The sequence below is a fragment of the Camellia sinensis genome, chromosome 3, assembly GCF_055761805.1.
Source record: "Camellia sinensis isolate YWXY chromosome 3, ASM5576180v1, whole genome shotgun sequence".
Lineage (NCBI taxonomy): Eukaryota > Viridiplantae > Streptophyta > Magnoliopsida > Ericales > Theaceae > Camellia > Camellia sinensis.
In genome coordinates, this window is record NC_138963.1 from 107,861,387 (window position 1) to 107,883,725 (window position 22,339).

General features: G+C 43.9%; 1 protein-coding gene across 1 annotated transcript; it reads left to right on the top strand.

Moving 5' to 3' along the window:
• Positions 1–6,623: 6,623 nt before the first annotated feature.
• LOC145821747 (uncharacterized) lies at positions 6,624–17,714 on the top strand. Its single transcript, XM_082918308.1, has 3 exons — positions 6,624–7,213; positions 7,323–8,065; positions 17,646–17,714. Exons 1-3 carry the CDS (start codon positions 6,742–6,744, stop codon positions 17,712–17,714), a joined length of 1,284 nt encoding a protein of 427 aa, XP_082774434.1. The 5' UTR covers positions 6,624–6,741.
• The last annotated feature ends 4,625 nt before the right edge of the window (positions 17,715–22,339 follow it).

A 22,339-nucleotide genomic window follows, 5' to 3' on the forward strand; every position in this document is an offset into this window, starting at 1 on the left:
CTCCAGGCTCTATTTCTTGGGATTTCTGGCTTGCTTCCTTTCATTCTTCATTCTTCCGAGCACGCCTCCGGATTCCCTCAATCCTTTTGTCTTCCCCTTGGCAGTCAGGCTCTTCAGAGGAGATCGGATCCCTTTGGCTCCCCTATTTCTTGGGAATCTCTATTATCGGCTGGATCTACTACATCGAGATATGATTCGCTCCGTGGGTCGATATGAGCCTGTCTCCTTTATTCACAGCCAGTTCCTGCTTTGTTTCTTCTTCGAGAGGTTCCCAAAATTTGCCCCTGCTCCGACTGTATTCGAGGCGGAGGTTTTTCGGGAGATAGTGGATAAAGATGGCATCCCCGTGCTCGATACTGATGGGTCTCGGACATTTGGGAAAGCGAAGTCTTGCCAGCCGTTGATTACATGTTGGTCACGTACCATTTCCACCTTATCCTTGAATACTCTAGTGGATGATCCCCGACGCTTTGTGGCACGGCCATATGTATGCCCGCCTATGGGTGTGGCCACACCGCTTATCTATCATGGTTCCTCCCGCTCGGTGTCCTTTCCTTTGCCGAAGAACATCCCTGCACCCTTTGTTGATATGCTGATTATGATCCGTCCGAGTTCATTACCGGTATGGCATGAGGAAGGCGTTGATAGTGCCGTTCATAGGCCTGACCGCGTAGCATATCAATTCGGGTTTGATCAATGTGCCCCGGGGCCAGCACCTCCTTTATTATCATTTTCAGCGAGCTACGGGCGCTTCAGTCGCGGGCTTGTACACACCGTGTTTCCCATATCCGACTCTTTGACGATGCCAGGCTTGAGTCGAGTAGGGGGTTTCACCTCCTCTTTCAGGCGGTATTGGCAGAATAATATCGATGCGTTTATTGCATTTGTCCAGAGCAGACCGACCGTATGTTTGCCTCCGCCGATTTATAAGAAGGATTCTTCTCTTCGGCTACCCGAGAGCCGAAAATCTGACCACATGTACGAGAGTTTCTTCACCTCATCTGCTCCAACTGACCCTTCTACTCGGGCATCTGCTTCTAGCTTGGCAATTACTTCTCCGGAGCCAGTCCCTTTGAATAAGGCCTCTGGTCCTCGGACGACCCGCCTTAAGAAGATGGCTCACAAGAGGACTTCTGATGCCAATCCTTCCACTCCTCGCCTTTCCAAAAGGCTTCATGAGGTACCCGAAATTTTTGATTTGAAGCTACTTTCCTTTTTGCGACTATACCTTCTGTAGACACCCCATTTTTGACCGACCTTAAGACTCAGACATCACCAGTTGAGCACTCGGTGATATTGCATGTTGTGCTTGTTCAGAAGTCTCAGAGTCGCGGCTGCGAGCCCTGCCTCCGGGCTTCCGAACCCTCTTCTGTGCCTTGCCTCGGTTTGCGAACCAGACTCGGTTTTCTCTGTTTATTTTCCTGAGGGGAGGGAGAGGTCCCGTAGATCATCTCTCAGTGGCCGTGAGCTACATTTGGTGGCCGTAGGCCATTTTGCCCATTTCGAAGCCCGGTTCTCGATTTTCGGAGCCGTCAGGCCGTGTGCCTCGGTTCGGGACCGCCTAACCACCTCCGTTTGCTTTGATTTTCGGCATACTTCTTATTTGCTCCCTTTTGAGGGGCACTAGGGTCTGAGAAACCCACTTCGTGGCCGATTGCCATTTTCGGTGCTTAACAGCCCATTTTCGGGACTCTAAACTGCGTGTTTTGGCCCCCGAGCATTCGTTTTGCATCGGTTTTTGCTTATTTTTGGCAGGTACCTCTGTTTTATCACCAGGAAGGTCACTGAAGGGTGGGAGGCTAGTAATTGTTGCAGCAACCAGTTATCTCTCCTCCGGAGCCTCCCGGCGCCCGTTTTTCCAACTTCCGGGCAAATGTTGAACACCTTGGAGTTAGTGTTGTCAACTTTCGACCACATATCTGTGATCTACACACTTGGGAGGCTCCTAAAAGTTTATGGCCGGCCATTAATTTTTCTTTCCATTTTTGCCCCTCCTCTTCCGGGCCAATGTTGAACACCTTGGAGTTAGTGTTGCCAACTTTCGACCACATATCTGTGATCTACACACCTGGGAGGCCCCTAAAAACCCATGGCCGGCCAGTAATTATAAAATTACTTTTTTTACCCCTCTCTTCACATGCAATGTTGAACACCCTGGAGCCTGTATTGCCAACTTTCAACCACATATATGTGATCTACACACATGAGAGGACACCAAAAGTTGGTGGGAGGCTAGTAATTTTGCCGAAAAGCCAACTTCTTTTTGGTCAAAAGTGGTTCAGCATGAATCCGGGAAGGAGAAAAAGCTGCGCGGCTTCACCGAAACGGGTGTAACTCTTTGTACAAGAGGAATTAAGATATGAGGCCACCACCATTGGAAAGCTTACTTCCGGGGCTTCATTTTGCACTCAAGAATCTCCCAAGTCCAAGTCCGGGGGGGAGAGATGTGGTTGGTTGAAGTCTGCTTGGACTGAATCTGCGCGGCTTCACGGAAAAGGGCATAACTTTTTCTACAAGAGGAATTTTAATGCAAGGTTTGCGCCATTGGAAAGCTAACTTCTGGGGCTTCATCATAAGGGGTGGCCGGCCACTTTTTTTGGCCGGCCGGCCGTTTTTTTCTTTGACCTAGCCGGCCGGCTATGTTAAGTGGCCAGCCGGCCACCTGCAGCAAAAGTACCTGGCCGGCCTGCTTCTTCAGGTTGAGTGCATTCCAGCTGTGCCTTGGTTTTCCCCCAAAAAATATCTGCATCCGGGGACCCTTTTGAAAGAAGAAAAAGGCTCATTTTTCTCTACACTTTGGGGGAGGCTCTTCTCTCTCTCTCTTGAATTTTGCTGGCCTCCCAACTCAAAAAAAGGGGTTACAAGGCTTGCTTGGAGGAGATACATACATAGCACCCCATTTCCTTCAAGTTTTGGGTTCCATTTCTTCATCATCTTCAAGCTCTACCACCACCCTTCCATTCCAGCAGCAAGGGGAAGAATTCCAGCAGCTTAGAGTCACCAAATCTGGTCCAAGAAGCAACAAAAGTGTTGGTCTTCAAAGGTAAGTCCAATTTCCCTCTTTTCTAGCTCATTTTTGCATCATCTCTAAGCCATACATGCTTATTAATTTGAGCTCCGGCCCTAACTGAAAGTGGCCCTCTTTTGAGCTCATTTTCACTTTTCATTAAGGGCTCAACCCTGTTTGAGCCCTCCATGATGCACTTGCTTCATTGATCCTCTTATATGTCATAATCTTGCATGCTATTTTTGGCCCATGATTAATCTGTTTTTGAGCATGATGTAATCTGTGAATGTGCTTATTTTGGGCCCCTCTTCAACATTGTTGAAGGGCCCCTCACCATTTGGTGCCTCCATGTGTCACTTGTAGTTATATCCCTTATTTGGCCCCATTTTTGCATAAATTGGCAACCCCCTTTGCTTCTGCTTTTGGACCTTGGTCCGAACTGAAAGTGGCCTTATTTTGGTCTATACTTCATGTTTCATTAACATTTTTTTTTCTGTTTGGTGATTATTTTGTATACTTCATGTTATAGTACCTTTTGAGCCTCATTTTGCATCACATTTTTAGCATGTTTGTATACTGATTTTGAGGCTGCCATATACTGTAAATATTCATATTTTTGGTCCCTCTTCAGTGTCGTAGAAGGAAATTTTTCAGTTTGGGTTTTGCTTATATCACTTGCTTCATTACCCCTCTTTTGGCCCCTATTCTTGCATGCTATTTTTCCCTTACCTATGCTTGCTGTTTGGCCATGTTTATAACTGTAAAAGTGCATCTTTTGGGACTGTCTAGCTTCTGTCTTTGCATTGCATGTCCATATTGTGCATGTTTGGCATAGCTATAGGCCATTTTGGGTGCCTAATGTTGCATTTCGGGACAATTCCTTGCATTTGGTATCATTTCGCTTCATTTCGGGACTGTTTTCCCCCATATTTTGTTGCTGAAATTCTGTTAGTATGCTTGCATATCATTTTTACCATGTTTCATCACATTTTGTCATCGCCTCGGTTTGCGTGCCTGTGTGCACGCATTTCGAGGCACCTTCTTTTTATTCGACGGCATCCTATGTGAGTGTGGCTGAGGCTCACTCATGTTGGTATAAGTCCATTTGTCATTTCCATGTCATTCCATCACATTTTATCATTGCCTCGGTTTGCGTGCCAGTGTGCACGCATTTCGAGGCACTCCATTTTTATCCACCGGCATCCGATGTGAGTGTGGCTGAGGCTCACTCATGTTGGTATAAGCCCATTTGTCATTTCCATGTCATTACATTGTATTCCATCATCGCCCCGGTTTGCGTGCCCGTGTGCACGCATTTCGAGGCACCTCTTTTTTATCCACCGGCATCCGATGTGAGTGTGGCTGAGGCTCACTCATGTTGGTATAAACCCATATCATGTTTCCTTGGCATTCGCATTGCATTTATCATCGCCTCGGTTTGCGTGCCCGTGTGCATGCACTTCTAGGCGTCTCATTTTCATTGCATTCTGTCATCGCCTCGGTTTGCGTGCCCGTGCGCACGCACTTCATTTTCATTGCATTCTGTCATCGCCTCGGTTGGCGTGCCCGTGCGCACGCACTTCGAGGCGTCTTATTTTCATTGCATTCTGTCATCGCCTCGGTTAGCGTGCCCGTGCGCACGCACTTCTAGGCGTCTCATTTTCATTGCATTCTGTCATCGCCTCGGTTTGCGTGCCCGTGCGCGCGCACTTCTAGGCGTCTCATTTTCATTGCATTCTATCATCGCCTCAGTTTGCGTGCCCGTGTGCACGCACTTCGAGGTGTCTCATTTTCATTGCATATATCATCGCCTCGGTTTGCGTGCCCGTGTGCACGTACTTTGAGGCATCTCATTTTCATCGCATCCCATCATCACCTCGGTTTGCGTACCCACGTGCACGCATTTCGAGGCATCTCATTTTCGTAGCATTGTGTATGATAGGATTGCATCTTAGTTGCATTTCATGCATATCATACATATTGCATCATGTCCGGAATAGGAGTTAGCCCGGGCACGGGAAACGAGGTACATTTCGTACTCCGAGTGACGGAATGTGTCTCAATTCCCCAGTCACCGACACTCCGGATTATCCATGATGGAGTTAGGTTTTAGCTGTAACTTCATGTGCATTCATCCTATATTGAGTTGTGCATTTCGACTCCTCGGCCATCATGCCTCGGTATGCGTGATTGGTGGCACGAGGATCGAGACATGCATATATCTGTGCAAATACATTGCTATGCCCCTTTCCTGCTCTCTGTCACAGCAAAATGAAGAACCAGCAACTTTTTGGGGCTTGGCATGCATTTCAAGAACAGGTGTAAACAGAGGCTAATTGGGGCATTCCGGTGGATTTCCGCGCAAGACAACCCGGACATGCATCATCCATCAGAAGCAAGGCAGTCCCTGGCTTGCACGCCAGTTTTATTTGCTTTCTTAGTTAATTCATTAATTAATTAGAATTTTGTAATATTTTGGACTGTAATATTCTTTTATTCGGGACTGTAATATTTGGACTGTACATTTATTCGGACCCTCTGAGTGAGGGTACAACTGTAATAAGTGTGTGTGAGTGTGATGTATGTCTTCCAACCCCACGTCTTTCTCCCTTTTATTTATCCGCTTTTGATGGTTAGATTAGGGCATGTTTAAATTAGCATACAGTATGACAGCATGTTTGCATTCATTCATCTGTATTGCATGCACCGGGCTCGGCGCACCATACTAACTGCATTGTACTTTCAATTCAAAGTTGAATACATGATAGTTGCAGCATTTCATATGCCATGTTTAGAATAGCCGAGCCTACTATAGTTGCATTTTGCATGTGTTGCATTAGGCATTTCTGTATACTTAGGATCATGCATGATTTCTAATAAGTGTCTATTTTGGCTTGGAGTACTCGGTAAGTTTTTATGCTTTAGCATCCTTGCATGCGTGTGAGTGCTGCCATGAATAGCATGTTTACCATGAGGCTATGTACTTATCTAATATAACTGCCTGAATGCCTGTGGGTGAAGGTTGGGTTATCTGAATTGGAATAAATCATCAAATGTTTTAAGCCTACCTGCGGGTAGCAAACCATTTTCAAAAAGCGAACATGAAATGTTTTGTTCCAATTCGGACGACCTGGTCTATACTTGTATGCTGTGCGCATCACATAGTAACCTAGGCTAATAACCAGAATAAGAGCACACAATGTTTTCAAAAATTGATATCATGGTTAGTAGAGGCTAGTCTATGACTGGGCGAGCGGGGGTGCTCACGAAGTGACCTTCCCCAATCGTACCCAAGTTCCCAAGCCGAGGCAACTTTGGTGATGACGGGCACGTGGCCTTTCGGCACCGAGTCAGGGTTTCCTAAATTTCCCAAAATAAAATATTTAGGTGGCGACTCTGTATCTGGCAAAGCAGTCCATGTTTGGCACTACTTTTTCAAAAATCTGTTTCTCAAAACGATTTACCGGATTTGGACTCTTTGGTTCAGATTAGGAACCGTGACATTTAAGAGTCCGAGCTATAGTGACCCCAAATGAACAGAACGGGAGCTCGTTCCTCCCGGGGCGTTCGGGGGACGTCTACACCTTCTAAAATGAAAACTTTTATTTGTCCATGTTGTGTAGGATCCTGCGGTTGTTGACGTTCTCAGTACCGTGGCTCCTGGCCATGCTGCCTCCCCCAGGCCGGACTCAGACTTGGACGACACCCTCCCTTTGTCTGCAAGACTTGTGAAGATGCGCACCTCTCGTATAGCAGTTATAGATGATGACGATGATGAGACTGAGTCCTCCGACCATTTTTGTGACCTTATTCCACGCATGCGTCGTCACTGCCCTACCGTAGCTGAGGAGGAGCACTATCTTGGTGACGAGGTTATTGGGGCTCACCGTTCTGATGTTGAGATTACTGGAGGGACTGATGCCACAGAAATTGATGCCGTAGGCCATGCTTCTAGAAGCAATGTAGAGACGAGGTGCGCCTCTGGGAATGGTGTGGAGGTGGATGTGCTAGAAATCTCTGAGACTCGCTCTGGCACTTATGGTGATTCTCATCCTCCGGCCCTCCTTCCTTCTTCAGGGATGACTGCTACTGTTCAGGCTTCGTCAGACATTGAGATCGATCAGGTGCTCTCTATACGGCCAAGTGACCTTGCTGATGCTAGGAGTCCTTCAGTTGCTCCGGCTTTGCATATTGATTCTCCCTCTGGTAATCTTTCTTTCTGAAGTTTGTCATTTACTTCTATCTGTGAGAAATCTTTACTCAAATAGTTTTCCTGTTCCCTACCTCTAATAAGGCTTCCTTATCTTTTCTTCAGTGTTAGCTGCTACCGGGGTCCTGCCTTCACCTGCCTCAGACTCTGCTCCAGTGTTAGCTGCTACCGTGGTCCCGTCTTCACCTGCCCCGGACTCTACTCCGACTCTCTTTGTAACTCCTCACGGTTCTCCTTCTCAAGGGGGAACACCTGCCTTTGAGACGACTGCCAGAGGTTCTTCATCGCCAGTGCCTTCGAATATTTTGGATTTGAATCTCAGTAATTTTCACATTGATAGTGATGCTTTTGGTCTTTCCCCTTATCGTTCGGCATTCTCAGGCTCGGGACCTCTGCCGAGAGTTACCCCTCCGGGTGGTTCATCTAACCCGATAGACATTGGGGAGATTCCTGAGACTAGCAGCTTTCCGGCCCCAATTCCTCCTTCAGCTTCTGGCAAAGTATCATTTCTCCATTATTGGGTAGCTCCTGAGTTTGCTTCAGTTCTACAGCTTGTGCATTCAAGTTACCCGGAGACCTTTGCTTCATTTGCTTGCCAGTGTCCACTCATTCAGACTGCTCTTCTCGAGTCTTTTGCCACTATCTTATGTAGCTTGGACAGGCAACGGTTGTGTGACCTTAATGGGAAAGTAGTCGAGACGGCGTATCAGGGGATCTCTGACATGGAGCGTCACCAAGTGGACTTATCATGGCTTCGGAAGCGCCTGGATATAGCTTCGAACGCCAGTCATCGGCTGGAACTTATGTCTGTGCTTGCCTCTTATCTCACCTCTATAGATGAGATAAAGGCAACTCTTCGTGAACTTGAGTCGGGTTATGCTCGGGCCTTGGAGACTTTAGAGGCACACTCTACTGTTTGTCCTCCAGATGTAGATGTGACGGGCAGCTTCTTTGAGGGTGTCTTTAGGAAAGATTGAGTTTTTTTTTCTTCAGTTCTACAGCTTGTGCATTCAAGTTACCCGGAGACCTTTGCTTCATTTGCTTGCTAGTGTCCACTCATTCAGACTGCTCTTCTCGAGTCTTTTGCCACTATCTTATATAGCTTGGACAGGCAACGGCTGTGTGACCTTAATGGGAAAGTAGTCGAGACGGCGTATCAGGGGATCTCTGACATGGAGCGTCACCAAGTGGACTTATCATGGCTTCGGAAGCGCCTGGATATAGCTTCGAACGCCAGTCATCGGCTGGAACTTATGTCTGTGCTTGCCTCTTATCGCACCTCTATAGATGAGATAAAGGCAACTCTTCGTGAACTTGAGTCGGGTTATGCTCGGGCCTTGGAGACTTTAGAGGCACACTCTACTGTTTGTCCTCCAGATGTAGATGTGACGGGCAGCTTCTTCGAGGGTGTCTTTAGGAAAGATTGAGTTTTTTTTTTATCATTACTTTCTTGCCCCTTTCGATAAAAATGTTTTATCTAGGACAATGCAATGAAATGACAAAATTTTTGTTGTTTGGATATTTTCGCATTGTTTTCTCATTCTACTTGATAAAATATTTATTTCGAATGATACAATGGAAAGAACAATCATATGCACATGTTTATAAAAGCTGAAATATTCTCATTAGTTCTTCAACTTTCTTGACAAAAGTATAATAGATTCACTGTAAGTGATGGGATAAAACATACACCATAGAGAAAACCAGCTTCTTCATAACGTAAGGGAAATACAACTTTTAGACAAAGTAAGAAAGTGAAAATGAATTTCAACATAGATGAGTCCAACTATGGGTAGTAATGCTTGATAAACTTTGCATTGAGCGGGCCAGTTCGGAAGCCGTCTTCAACCCTTACAAGTTTGTAGTACCCGCTTGAGCTCGCCCGAACCACCTTGTAGGGCCCTTCCCATTTTGGAGAAAACTTGGGCAAAGGCTGTCCTCGCATGATTGGGTCTACAATCTTCCATACTAGATCACCTTCTTCAAACTTCCTTGGTATCACAGTCTGGTTATAGGCTCGGGCGATGGACTCATGATACCTTTCCATGACTTTTGCAGCTCTGTCATGCTTTTCCTCTAATGCTTCCAATCTGGTGGTTCGAGGCTCCAACACCATCCCCGAGGCGAGAGCCATTCGAGCAGATGGCGTTTCCAACTCTATAGGTAACACTGCCTCGGACCCATATACAAGGGAGTAAGGAGCTGCTTGAGTTGGCTTTCTCTTCGAAGTGCGATACGCCCATAGGGCTACTATCAACTGTTCGGACCAAGTCCCCCCAAACTCATCCATCATCTTGCTCAGAATCCTTATCAGTGTCTTGTTTGTGGCTTCCGCTTGCCCGTTCCCTTTTGGATAGTAGGGTGTGGATTTGTGATGCTTCACTTGGTAAGTCTCTAGGAGGCTCTTCACATATTTGTTTATGAAGGGAGTGCCGTTATCCGAGAGGATGGTGTTTGTACTCCAAATCGGCAAATGATATTCTCCTTGATGAAGTTCGCAACTGCAGGCCCCGTAGCGTTCTTCAGAGGAATTACTTCGACCCACTTTGTACTCAATTCTGTGGCTGCGAGAATCCACTTGTACCCCTTAGAAGATGTGGAGATGGGCCCTATCAGATCAAAAGCCCAGGTATGGAACGGCCATGGCGTTCGGATACTATGCAGGTCTACAGCTGGAGCATGGATCAAATTTCCGTGTTTCTGACAAGTCTGGCACCTCTTCACGTGATGGGATGCATCTGACTCCATGGTCGGCCAGTAATACCCAAGGTGTATAAGTTGCTCGAACAGCCGAGCCCCTCCTTGATGTTCAATCTCGTGGGCTCTTCCGAGGACTAGATCTGACTCCTCCTTGGAGAGACATCTCAGGGGAGTGCCCTCAATACTTCTTCTATACAGCTTGTCCTGATCAAGAAAGTACCGCCTCACTCTCCTCTTGAGGTGTGCAATGTCCCTCGGGCTCTCAGGTAGTGTTCCTTCTTTGAGATAGTCAATGTAGACTTGCCTCCAGTCAGGGGTATCAATTTCAAAGCAACTCTCATCCTCCCGGATGTATGACTGACACTTGGGGCATTCCTTCTGTAATTGATTCGAGTCCTTCTCCATCTCGGGCCAATAATAACCTTGTCTTTGGATTCTTCTATACAGACTGATATCCCCATCCCCGCAAGACTTTTCATGGATCTGTTGTAGTCGGAAGCTTGCTTCTTGTTGGCCAATACACCGGGCTAGGAATCCGGTACCTCCTCGGAAGTAAAGTTCACCTTGAATAATTGTGAATTGGGCAAGCTTGGCCATAGTCAGTTTTCCAACTTTGCTTCTGAGTTGCTCGAGGACTTCTCCTCTCCAGTCCTCCGGAAGGCCTTTGTCTTCGGGTATTATTGAAGGTTCTGTTCTCTTCTTGATAACAATTGTTGCCTCTTCCTCTGGAATGTCAACTCTTGCCCCTAATGTTGCGAGGGCATCTGAAAACTTGTTGTCGGAGCGAGGCACATGCTCTATTTCGACCTTCTGAAATTTGTCAAGAAGCCTTTGGACTGTTGTTCGATATGTGGCCAAGGCAGGCTCCTTTAAGACGAACTGTCCTGAAACTTGCTTCACTATCAGCTTTGAGTCCCCCCGGATCCGAATCTTCTTGATACTGTGCTTCTCAGCTGCTATCAAGCCTAAAATAAGAGCCTCATACTCGGCTTCGTTATTCGAACAATGGAAATCCAGTTTATAAGACAAATATAACTTTTCCCCACTTTTGCTTGTAAGGACTATCCCGGTTCCTCCCTTCCCTCCGGCTGCTGCTCCGTCAAAGCTCAATGTCCAGAAGCTTTCCTCGGAAGCCATAGCTGTGTGCACCTCTCCTCTTAATTCTTCATTCACTGGTTCATAGTCACCACTTGGAAATTGGGCAAGGAGATCAGCTAAGGCTTGGCTTTTGATCGCCTTGGGGGCTATACATGTGATCTCGAATTCACCCAGTGCTAACAACCATCTTGCCACCTTCCCGGTTAGAGCAGGCTTGCTGAGGAGGTATTGGATTGGATCACTTATAATAACAATCTGAATCTGATGTGCTAGGAAGTAATGTCTGAGCTTTTGGGCAGTGAATACCAAAGCTAAACAATGTCTCTCTACTGGAGTATATCGGACTTCTGCTCCTCGAATCTTCCGACTGATGTAATACACCGGGCGTGCTACTCCATCTACATCTTGGACCAATAATGCCCCTATGGACTTGGGGGTTGAAGTTAGGTACAACATTAGAGGCACCCCGGGCTGCGGGGCTATCATGGTCTGAGGCGAGGTCAAGGCCGCCTTGATTCTCTCAAAGGCCTTTTGGTGCTCTTGGTTCCACTCGAACTTGGCATCTCCTTTTAACAAAGAGCCGAAAGGCGCAGAGATCTCTGCCAGTGCTGGGATAAACCTCCGAATATAAGACACCTTCCCGAGGAACTTCTTTAACTCCTTCTGAGAATGCGGGGGAGGCATTGCTCTGATAGATTTGACCTTGTCTTCATCTGCCTCGATACCATGCCTGTGTACAAGAAACTCGAGGAACTTCCCGGCCGTCACCCCGAAAGCACATTTGAGAGGATTCATCTTCATTTTGAATTTCTGGCACCTCTTGAATACCTTCTCAAGGTCTCGGAGATGGTCTTCTTCTTTCTTGGATTTCACCACTAGATCATCAACATAATCTTCCACCTCATGATGGATCATGTCATGAAAGATTGCAGTCATAGCCTTTTGGTAAGTTGCACCGGCATTCTTGAGTCCGAAAGGCATGAATGTATAGAAGAAGTTTCCGAGAGGTGTTCTAAAAGCAGTCTTTTCTGCGTCCTCTTCAGCCATCTTAATCTGATTGTATCCACTGAATCCATCCATGAATGAGAACATCTGGTGTCCCGAGGTAGTATCCACGAGGGTGTCGATGTGAGGAAGAGGGAATTCATCCTTCGGGCAAGATTTGTTCAAATCTCGAAAGTCTACACATACTCTGATTTGGCCATTCTTCTTCTTTACTGGCACGATGTTTGCTAACCACGTGGGGTACTGTATTGGCCGGATGAAACCAGCCTGTTGAAGTTTTTCAATCTCCTCCTTAATCTTCTCTTCGAGATCTGGATGATATTTTCGAGCAGCTTGCTTAATTGGCTTGGAGTTTGGGAACACATCAAGATAGTGGGAGACTAGGTCAGGATCTAGTCCGGGCATTTCCTTATATGACCAAGCAAACACATCTGAGTATCGGCTTATCAACTTTAACAACTGTTCCCGCTTCTCTGGGCTAAGGCTCGAACTTACGAATACCGGCCTCGGTGCATCTTGTCCATCACTCAGATCTATTTCAATAAGTTGTTCGGGCTGAGGCTTCGGCCCATCTTGCATACATTCTGGAGCCACTTCAGGCTTTATTACTATATCATTGTCAGGAGGCTCTTCTTTTGACTCGGAGTCGGTGACTGAAGAAACCGACTCCCCGCACCTTCATAAATAGTACACCATCTTGCCTCCTTCTCGAACTTTCATCACCTTCCGAGCAATAGGTGGACTTTCTGTTCTAGACATTGCCCGCTTACTTGACTCTGCCATCGGCTCCTTGTCATCTTTGATATCCTCCCAACGAGGAATTTTGACCCCTCGAGGCTTAGAGGTGGTGGGAACTTCTTCGACAGCCAGTTCGGTGAAGTAGATGGCATCAGAATAATGAGCTTCATGGATCTCGAAAGGCCTTTCTGTAGCCTGAATTGTCACCGTCTTCTTTCCCCATCTAGCCTTAACACACTGATGATAACTCGATGGTACAGCCCCATATCTATGCATCCAGGTCCTCCCTAGAATGATGTGATAATTTGCCTCAGAATCGATAATATGGAACTTGGTGGCCGAGCGAATCTCTCCAACGGCTAAATCAACTGTTACGCATCCGATAGTAACTCTCCTTTCTCCACCGAAGCCAGTGATGACTATCGGCTGCTTCACAATGCGTTCTTCAGAGATTCCGGCTTTTTCTAGAGTAGCGCGAGTCATAATGTTGATAGAGGCTCCACTATCTAGAAAGGCCCTTTTGAACTCAACCCCGTTAATAAAAACAGTCACATAAAACGGGCGATTGTGAGAAAAAGGATACTTTCGATCAGCCTCGGAGAAAGTAATGGCACTAGATTGCTCTTTTGCCTTCCTCGGGATAGACCCCTCAGTCGACATGCATTCCTCATGGTGTGCCTCGGCTATATTAATGATAGACTTGGTGATTTCCGTTCTTGCCTCCCTGGAAAGTCCAAGCTGGTCAAAGAACTGCTTGAACTTTACACAGTCTTGTAGGGTTTTGGCATAGTGATCCGGATCTTTTTCCACTCTTGGAGGCTCGTAGTTAACCATCTCCTCGGTCTCCTCAAAATAAGATGCCACATAAACATGGTGTCCTCCTCTTCCATAGTATTCTTCTCCTCCTTCTGGATCAAAGGGATCTTCGCCATGAGTCATAAATGTTCTGCCCTCTGGATCGAGAGCACTTCCATAGTAAACTTGCTCACCCTCTGGCTCGAGGATGTCGTCCAGATAACAGTCATCGTCATCGAGATTAGCGATAGCCTCGATCATTGGGCCTTCATAAGCTATCATAGCAACATTCTTGCCCTTGTCTCGGTGTTGAGGATATGGTTGTTCTCGGATGTCTTGAGTCCCTCGCTTTTTGAACCTCAATTCGTCTGCCTCGACTTTATCTCTGAAGATTTTCCTGAGAGTCCAACACTTCTCACGGTCCTTTTTTGATGGCATTTCTTCAACATAAGGCAATTTTAGCTCTCCGTCAGCCACCCATTCCTTAACTAGAGCTTTCACTTCCTCGATTCCACATGGATAAGAAACATTCCCCTTTTCACCATTATATTGCTTTGTTTTCTGGCCTCTATGACCTCCTCCTTGTGAATTTCGGGTATCCGGGGCAGAGGCAGCAGCAACGATAGGTCCACGAGATGACTTGAAACTAGTCTTGTAACTGGCTTTAAATCCGGACTCTTGAGCCTGAGGAATGCTAATGTTCCGAGCTGCTTCTATTAATGCCGAGAAGGTGGGTAGCTTGTGGTTAACTAGAAACATTTTGTACCTGCTCAATGCCCCTTCTAGACAAATTTGAACCAGATAACTCTTCTCAACTGCTTCATGACAATCCACGGCCTTGTCCTGAAACCTTTTGACGTAGTCAAGGATGTCTTCACTTTCTTGTTGCTTCTCTTTACACAATGTAAGTGTGGTCACCTTCTCCGCCACTTGAAAGAACTTGGAGTGGAATTTGTTAACCATTTCCTCCTAACTTCGGACAGAGTTTGGGGCCAAATTAACATACCAACTATATGCTCGGTCGGTGAGGGACTTAGAGAATTCTCTCAGTCGGAGGACGTGGTTTGAACCATGAATACCTAGAGTCTCGATGAATCGCACAACATGTTCTCGGGCATTTCCTTGTTTGCCGTCGAACTTGATGAACTTTAGCACTGTATACCCCTCAGGGTATGGATAACTCAGCATCTCAATGGGGTAAGGCGGCTTGACGTCTGGATCAGGCAAAAAGGGTAAGGTCCTCTTGCCCCGTTCGAGATCGAACATGGCCTGCACATCGGCGAGAGTGAGAAACTGTTGAGGGAGAGAGTTTGATGGTGGTATTCCCGGGACTTGGCTTATGTACCCGAAGATTGAGCTAGGGGCGTCTTGGCCATTCTGGTGCTGCGAATTCATCATTGGTGAGGACATTTGACGATACTGGCCATCAGCGCCTATAGACAAGCCAGTTGGTGATGGGATATTGAGTTGAGGCCCATAGAGTCCACCGTACGGCGCCGCTATACCGGGTTGTGCTTGCAGATTTGTTGTCGGCACCAAAGGAGGCCCGCTTGGTGCTTGGGTAACATTCACTGGTGGCGTAACAAGATTAGGTACGGGCATAGCTCCCTTTTGCGCCATCATGCTCCTTATGTTTTCCTGGACACCAGCAGTCGTTGGAGTGCCATTCATTACACCAGAAACTCCCCTAGTCACCATTGGATCTTGGCTCGGCACGCCATGGAGCCCGGGCATGGGCAAACTGCTGCCGCCTACTGTGGTTTGAGCATGTGTTACTGTGGCTGTGTTGCCATGAGCCATAGGTTGATTGGGGCCTACTTCTCCTTGGATTTGATTTTGCGCTCCGGCGGGAATAACTCCACCACCCGTTTGATTTCCGTTTGGCGCCGGTGCAAAATTAGAACTCATCACTAACATGTTGTGAGTGAGATTCTGAAGAGTGGTAAGAATCTCTTGCTGAGTATTTTGAAGTCCTTGAATGGCTTCAAGCAAAAGTGGTTGATCTGGAGCGATGGTTCTGTCATCACCACCATTAGAGAATCCTTGTTGGTGAACTTCATCTTCTCCCGCCATCCTTGTTGGAGTTGTGTGGATTCCAGATCTCGTTGAGACCATTAACCAATCCGCCTCCCTAGCGGAGTCGCCAAAAATGTAGGAGAGGGTTCAAGAAAAGAGTTGGAAAATTCGAAGATCTTCGAAGATCCTTGAAGAACAACTTCGAATTCTCTAGAATATGATGAGAGGCTTAGATTCTTCAATGGTCTCAACTCAAGAACACAAAAGTAAAGGAGATGATGGAGATAAGAGATTGGGTGAAGAAGAAGGCAAAATGGCTAGAGAATAGAATAATGGCAAGGCTCTCCCATGGATCTCCCACTTTCACTCTCAAGGTTGATAATGGAGATGGGAAATTAGTTCTTTCCCAAGAGTTGAAAAAATCTCCAAAAAATTCATCCCTTGTAAAGCTATGGGTGGGTGCTATTTATAGGCACCTCATGATGTAGGATGGAGCCCATGTGCAAGGCACATGGGGGATATTCTCTCTAACCACCTTGTCCGAGGAGGTGACCTCTCCGAGGAGGTGACTTCTCCGAGGATGAGAAAACCCCGAAGAGGAGATCAATCCCTCGGCGAACCCTTCTTCTTAGCCACACCTAACCAATGATCCCCAATCATCCCAAAGGGTCAGGGGTAGTCCCAGAGGACGTCCTGCCGCAAAATATTGCCGAGTCTCATGGACCCCCCCGGGGTCGTGCCACCTTGACCCGGGTATAGGCTAGTTTAACCGAAGAGTGAATTTATCTCCACTCACCGTCCTCGGGATCGGGTCCTTTGTTCGAACTCCATTACGCCCATGGTTCTGGTGCGTAGATCCCGGAAAGCTCCGAGCCCGCAAGTGTTCTGGGACTCATTAACGGAGCGACTTCTAGATTGCGTCTGAATCCGTTCGAAGCCAAGTATTTCGGACCTCTAGGTTCGTAGATCCGAACCCTTTCGAGTCCGAATGCCTCGGATCTCTAGGCTTGCCTAATACCCTTTCGAGTCCGGGCCTGAGTAAGTCTCTAGGTTCGTGGATCCAAACCCTTTCGAGGCTTAGAGCGATTCAATCCGTTTGATGGCGATAAATCTGGGCCCACCGATTCTTGGACTTGCGATAAATTCGGGCCCACTAATCTTGGGCTATTGGGCCTAAATAATTTAGTGGGCTCAAATTAGCCCCTCTTACACATGAAAATATATGGGCTTGTTTGATAATTAGAAAACATAATCAAATTTTAAATAATTATTTTTTTAATCTATTTAAGTTATTTCAGAGTCATAAAGTGTAAGAAATCATGCCAAATATTATGATGCAGATTTACAAAAAAGAAAAAAGAAGGAAAAAAAAAAAGAAAGAAGGTAAAATACATTTTTAACTCTTATAATTTAACTTAAATTTCATTTCGGTATCTATAATTTTAATTTGAATAATTTTATTCTCGTACTTTAAATTCAATTTTAATTTGGTCATTTTGTTTAAATTGGAGATTAAAATTAACATATTTAAGACACTTGGCAATCTCTTAAAGTTTATACGTGAAAAAAAATTAACATAAATTTTAACGGAAGAATCAAATTGAAATTACACTTAGAATATAAGGATTAAATTATTTAAATTAAAATAATATGATCAAAATAAAATTTGGATCACATTATAAAAATAAAAAATATAATTTATTAATAAATAAATAAATAAACGAGCAAGGCCAAAGTTAGACAAAACAAGGCCAGGATAGGGGGGAGATGTGATGGCAAATGTCCTTTTTTATCTGAAGTTTTCGGCCAAGTGGGTCAGGTCTGGACCGGGTAAGGCTTCCACACACTAGCCTACCCTAGCTTCTAATTGTGAGAGGTGCTCAGGAAGGGTTGGCCAACGATTAGGCTAGATCGTGGGTCTAGTTTAGGTCCAATCTCGGTAATTGAAGCAAATAAATCCAGTTATGCAGATTATATATGTTTCATTAAAAATAAATGAAACAATATTTACAATATAATTTAATTATTATTATTTTTTAAAATGTAACAATATTTTTTTTTTTTTTGATGACTCAGGTATTCCCACAGCCGAAGCATGAGACTAATCCTGAGGGCCCTGAAGTTAACGACCGGACAAACCTCTAGTGGCACGCACAGTAACCCGTGGGGGTGAAGTTAACGACCGGGCAAACCTCTAGTGGCCCGCACAGTAATCCGTGGGGGGTGGGATTCGAACTTGGGACCTCCAGGAGGAGCAAACTCCCAGACCCCAGATTTTCTTCCCTCACCCACTGGACCACCCTTGCGGGTTAAAATGTAACAATATAACGTTTAGTCTCACGTGAGTTTTATTTTTTATATTTGTATGTGATTTAAAAAAGTCATCTTTTATTTATAAAGCTTTTGAATTTATTTATTCAATTTGTAGTGAGCTTATTTTTTAAAATATTTAAAGCAATTTCGTTTGGTTAGAGGATTTGAGAAGGTATTTAAAAAAAAAGAAAGAGAAAAGATAAATAAAATGTGAATAAAATATACTATCATTTCATCTAATTTTACACATTTTCTATTTCTAGTGAACTTATTTCTTTCTAAATCTCTTCTCAAATTCCCCAACCAAACACGATTTTCCCAAACTCTCTTTCTCTCCTCCTCTTCTGTCATCTGCAGCTTCTCCTCTTCTTTGCCGCTGTAGCTCAATTCTGTTAGACAATTTTTAATGTATTCAAAGAAAGAAGATAAAAAAGGAAGAGAGTCTGTTTGATTACAAAAATCAAAACAGTATATATATATATAAATAAGAAAAACAGATTCTTATTTTATTACAAAAACAAAACCAGAATCTGGAAAGAAAAAATTAATAAAAAAAAATAGATAGGTAAACTAATCACTTATCATATTATTTTTCTCGAACAAAATTTGATCAAGTCCAGTGTTGTACACTGTGTCTTTAAGACAGATTTGTCCTCTCAAAGGGCTTTCAAATATTGGACGCCCATCTCTTAAGATGAAATGATCAATGACAACTAGTAGCAGCACTACTAACTAATTGTCCAATGAACACACTTTGTGTTTATATTCTTTCTCACACAGGAAATTTATGTAGCAAAATGCAGGAAATAAAAGCAGAAAAGCAGAACGAAAATTGGATGAAAATCAAATAAAGGATTTGTCTATTTATAAGTGAACTGATGGCTTTTCAGAATGGCTTCAACAGGTACCAAACCTGTTTGGACAAATTTGAACACGTAAAGCACCTATTCGGGTTAAATTTGAATAGATAATGAACCTATTCGGTTGGAAAATTTTTTTTGAAGAGGTGCAAGGGACCAAACTGCCAACATTCAGAAATGTTAAGGTCACTTCAGAATTAATTTTGAATTTCAAACAATAAGAATTTATTTTTTGAAAAAATCAAATTCAAAAGTTTTTGGCTCAAAAAGATAAGTATTGGGCCGAACAAGCGCAACCCAACCTCACACCACACATGCGTCCAAGCCCAACCCACTCGACCTGACGGACGACCGGCGGTGGCAATGCATTTGTGTGTTTGTTTTGGGTCTAATGGATCTAACCCACTTTACCCATAACCTCCCTCTCTATAAAACTTGAATGCGCTTTTGGGCTTATCCCAAGGTCTAAACTCGAAGCTTATAAACCCACACCAAGTTTGCCCACCAAAGCAATGTGGGACAAACCTTAACTCCATCCTATATGGAAACTTCACCAAAACACCATTTTCATGGAGCTCATTTTGACATCGATTTCCCATTCACCCCAATAATGGTTTTGAGTAACCACATATACAACGTGAATCGTTATGCGGCAAAGAACGCGTTGCCACATGGACTCGCCAACTTTGGCGCATAGGTCCAGGCTAAAAATTAGACCAAAGTTTAGGAAAAATCTGTTTTTGCCAAATCATTTTTCCAAACCATTTCTTACAGATTCTTGGGCCCCTCATCCTCCATGGCTTCAACAACACCACTATAGCATCACCTGGCGCCAGCTGATCGTGACGTCACTCAAGATCCATTTGCAATGATTGTGATGGTGGAATGCTTTGATGTTGGCCTTACTACACTCAGCAAAGCAGTCATTCTAAGAGGAATAAGCAACTTTGTCTTTGTTGTCTACTCTAATGCTTTTGCCACTCTCATCATCCTCTTTGCTTCTACCATTTTAGACAGGTCTCTCTCTCTCTCTCTCTCTCTCCAAATATGGATTATCAATATTCAATACCCAATCTCATTTTTATTTGCTTCAATTTAATTTCTTCTTACTTGCAGGCAAAAGAGGCCTTCTCTTCTCTCTCTCTCTCTACCCTCTATAAATTCTTCCTCATTCGCCTTATTGGGTTTGTAAGATTGTAATTGTTTCTTAACAGCTTCAATTGATTAAATCAAGAAATGAGTTTTGGTTCCTTTATAAAGGAAATTAACAGGTTTATGTTTTTGGTTTTTATATATATAGGATTACTGTGATGCAAAATTATGTATTCATTGAGATAATTACAGATAGGTGTTTGACATAATGTGTCAATAGAGAATTGCTTGAACCATACTGAATTGTTATTTTAGCAAATTAGATTTGTTTCAATAGCTCAAATAAAACAAAAGAGTGCAATTATTTCAACAGAGCAGATCTCTTTCAATAGATAAAAAAATTGAATTGTTACTTTAACAAATAAAAAAAATTGTAACGCCCTCAAATTGTTATATAAATCAACCATTCACATTAATCATAAATGTAATAGAAATGTTATATTTCATTCAACAGGATTTATATTACAAAAGATATTACATGTCATTTTTTACGTTAACAACAGAATGAGTGCCCTACGGGCTTACATCTTTCCAAGTTGTTACTTGGTTTTAACAAAAGAAGAGTCCTAACTCTTTTACATATAAAGCCCTCGGCTTGAATTTACATTTAAATACAAAAATGATAACAAAAACGGAGCTTTTAGCCCTTAAACCTCTCAAATTAAGTGCTTGGAAGCGGCATGTCACCTGTACTTGAAAAATGGTTTCCCAAGTAGGATGAGCCAAAGCCCAATAGAGATATGCTAAACAGTATATGAGAATCAACTAAAATATGAGCATCCGATAAATGTGCAGTATTCTAAACCAACACACATTCTTTTCAAGGTCATTCAATACAGATAGCCAATATCTCGATTCATTTCCATTCTTTTATTTCGGGTAAATCAATTTACCAAGTTCATAATTATCAAAACAATAAAAATGAGATTTCAACTCAATGGTTCACAATTCAATGCATTTATCAATCCAATACTTCTATTTCTTGCCATTTTACGGAATGACGTCCGAGGGAACCGGCACCTATGAATAGATAAGATTTCGGGACTTTCACCCTAGACACTCCGGTCAACTTAATTCTCAATGGAGTCCATTCCTTATCTTTTCCCAAACAATGGAGTACATCCCCTATCTCCTCCTATTAAAAGATACATAAACAATGTATTTAAACACGTTGTCATATACAATGACTCATCAATTCACATATTCAATGATTTACTCAAACCGTCATATTCAATGACATAATACAATTGATTAGTTTCAATTTTCCTAATTCTCATGCATTTTCTACAATAATCATAGATATTCTCCACCGATAGTCCAAAACAGATATTTCTAAACAGATAAATAAATCTATCACCAGATAATTTATCAAATTTTCCATAGGTGAGTGATTTATCAATCCAACTACACCATTCAATCACTTATTCCCCAAATTTCATAATTCCCAAACTAATTTCGTATTTCCACATTGATTTCATTATTTGTACAAAATAGTTTATTTAATTCAAACTAGGACATTTTTCCCATTTTCTCAAATATTGCACCCAATGCTAAATTTCACCCATTATACAAAAATAACCCCATTTTCAAGACCTCACATACACATATGGAGTCCAAAATAGAAAACCTCTATTTCACAAATTCAATCTCAAACCCTAACTTTACTCAAATTTCCTAACTCCACCATTTATGCAAAGATGACACACATCTAGGTTAAAACTCATAATAAAGAGTAGAACATCCCTACCTCAAATGGAGAAGCTCAAAGAGGAAGAAGAAGAAACTTGAAGATGCTCCAAACTTGAACTTTTCGGATCAAAAGAAAGCCCACGCGGTACTCTACTCTTTTTACAAGGGAAGTAGGATAGAAAGACTCTAGATCAAGTAGTATTTGTAGAGAGAGTGAGTGTTTTAGAGAGAGAGACAGCCGATCTAGGGTTTTGAGTGAAGAAGGGACCAAAAAGTGATATAAAATCACGCTGCTGTGAACCGATATATGCAAGGCTCGCTTGAGCGAAGGAGTTGTCGCTCGAGCGACCAGACTCAACAAGTGTCCTCGCTCGAGTGCAAGAAGCATCGCTCGAGCGCACAATGCAAAGCTTCAGGTCTGCCACCAACGCAGACGCATGCTCCAGCGCAAGAGTTCTCGCTCGAGCAAAGGAACAAATAATACGCATCTCGCTCGAGCACAAAAGTTCTCGCTCGAGCGAAAGATGCGTCTAAGAAAGAAACCTGAGGACTCTCAATCCTCGCTCGAGCGCAAAAAACCTCGCTTGAGCAAAGTAACAAATACCCAAGGCTCGCTCGAGCGCAAAAAAGCCTCGCTCAAGTGAAGAAGCTAAAACCTAGGCAACAACCATTTGTACCAACTTCCTACCAACTTGTTCCAAACTCACCCAACACGACCCACAACTCAATTTCAAAGAATTAAATTGAGGAAACAAG

Coding starts and splice junctions, on each gene's coding strand:
- LOC145821747 (XM_082918308.1), top strand. CDS start 6,742: ATGCGCACCTCTCGTATAGCAGTTATAGATGATGACGATGATGAGACT. Junction 7,214..7,322: donor GCATATTGATTCTCCCTCTG/GTAATCTTTCTT, acceptor TCTTTTCTTCAG/TGTTAGCTGCTACCGGGGTC. Junction 8,066..17,645: donor CCTCTATAGATGAGATAAAG/GCAACTCTTCGT, acceptor TTGATGACTCAG/GTATTCCCACAGCCGAAGCA.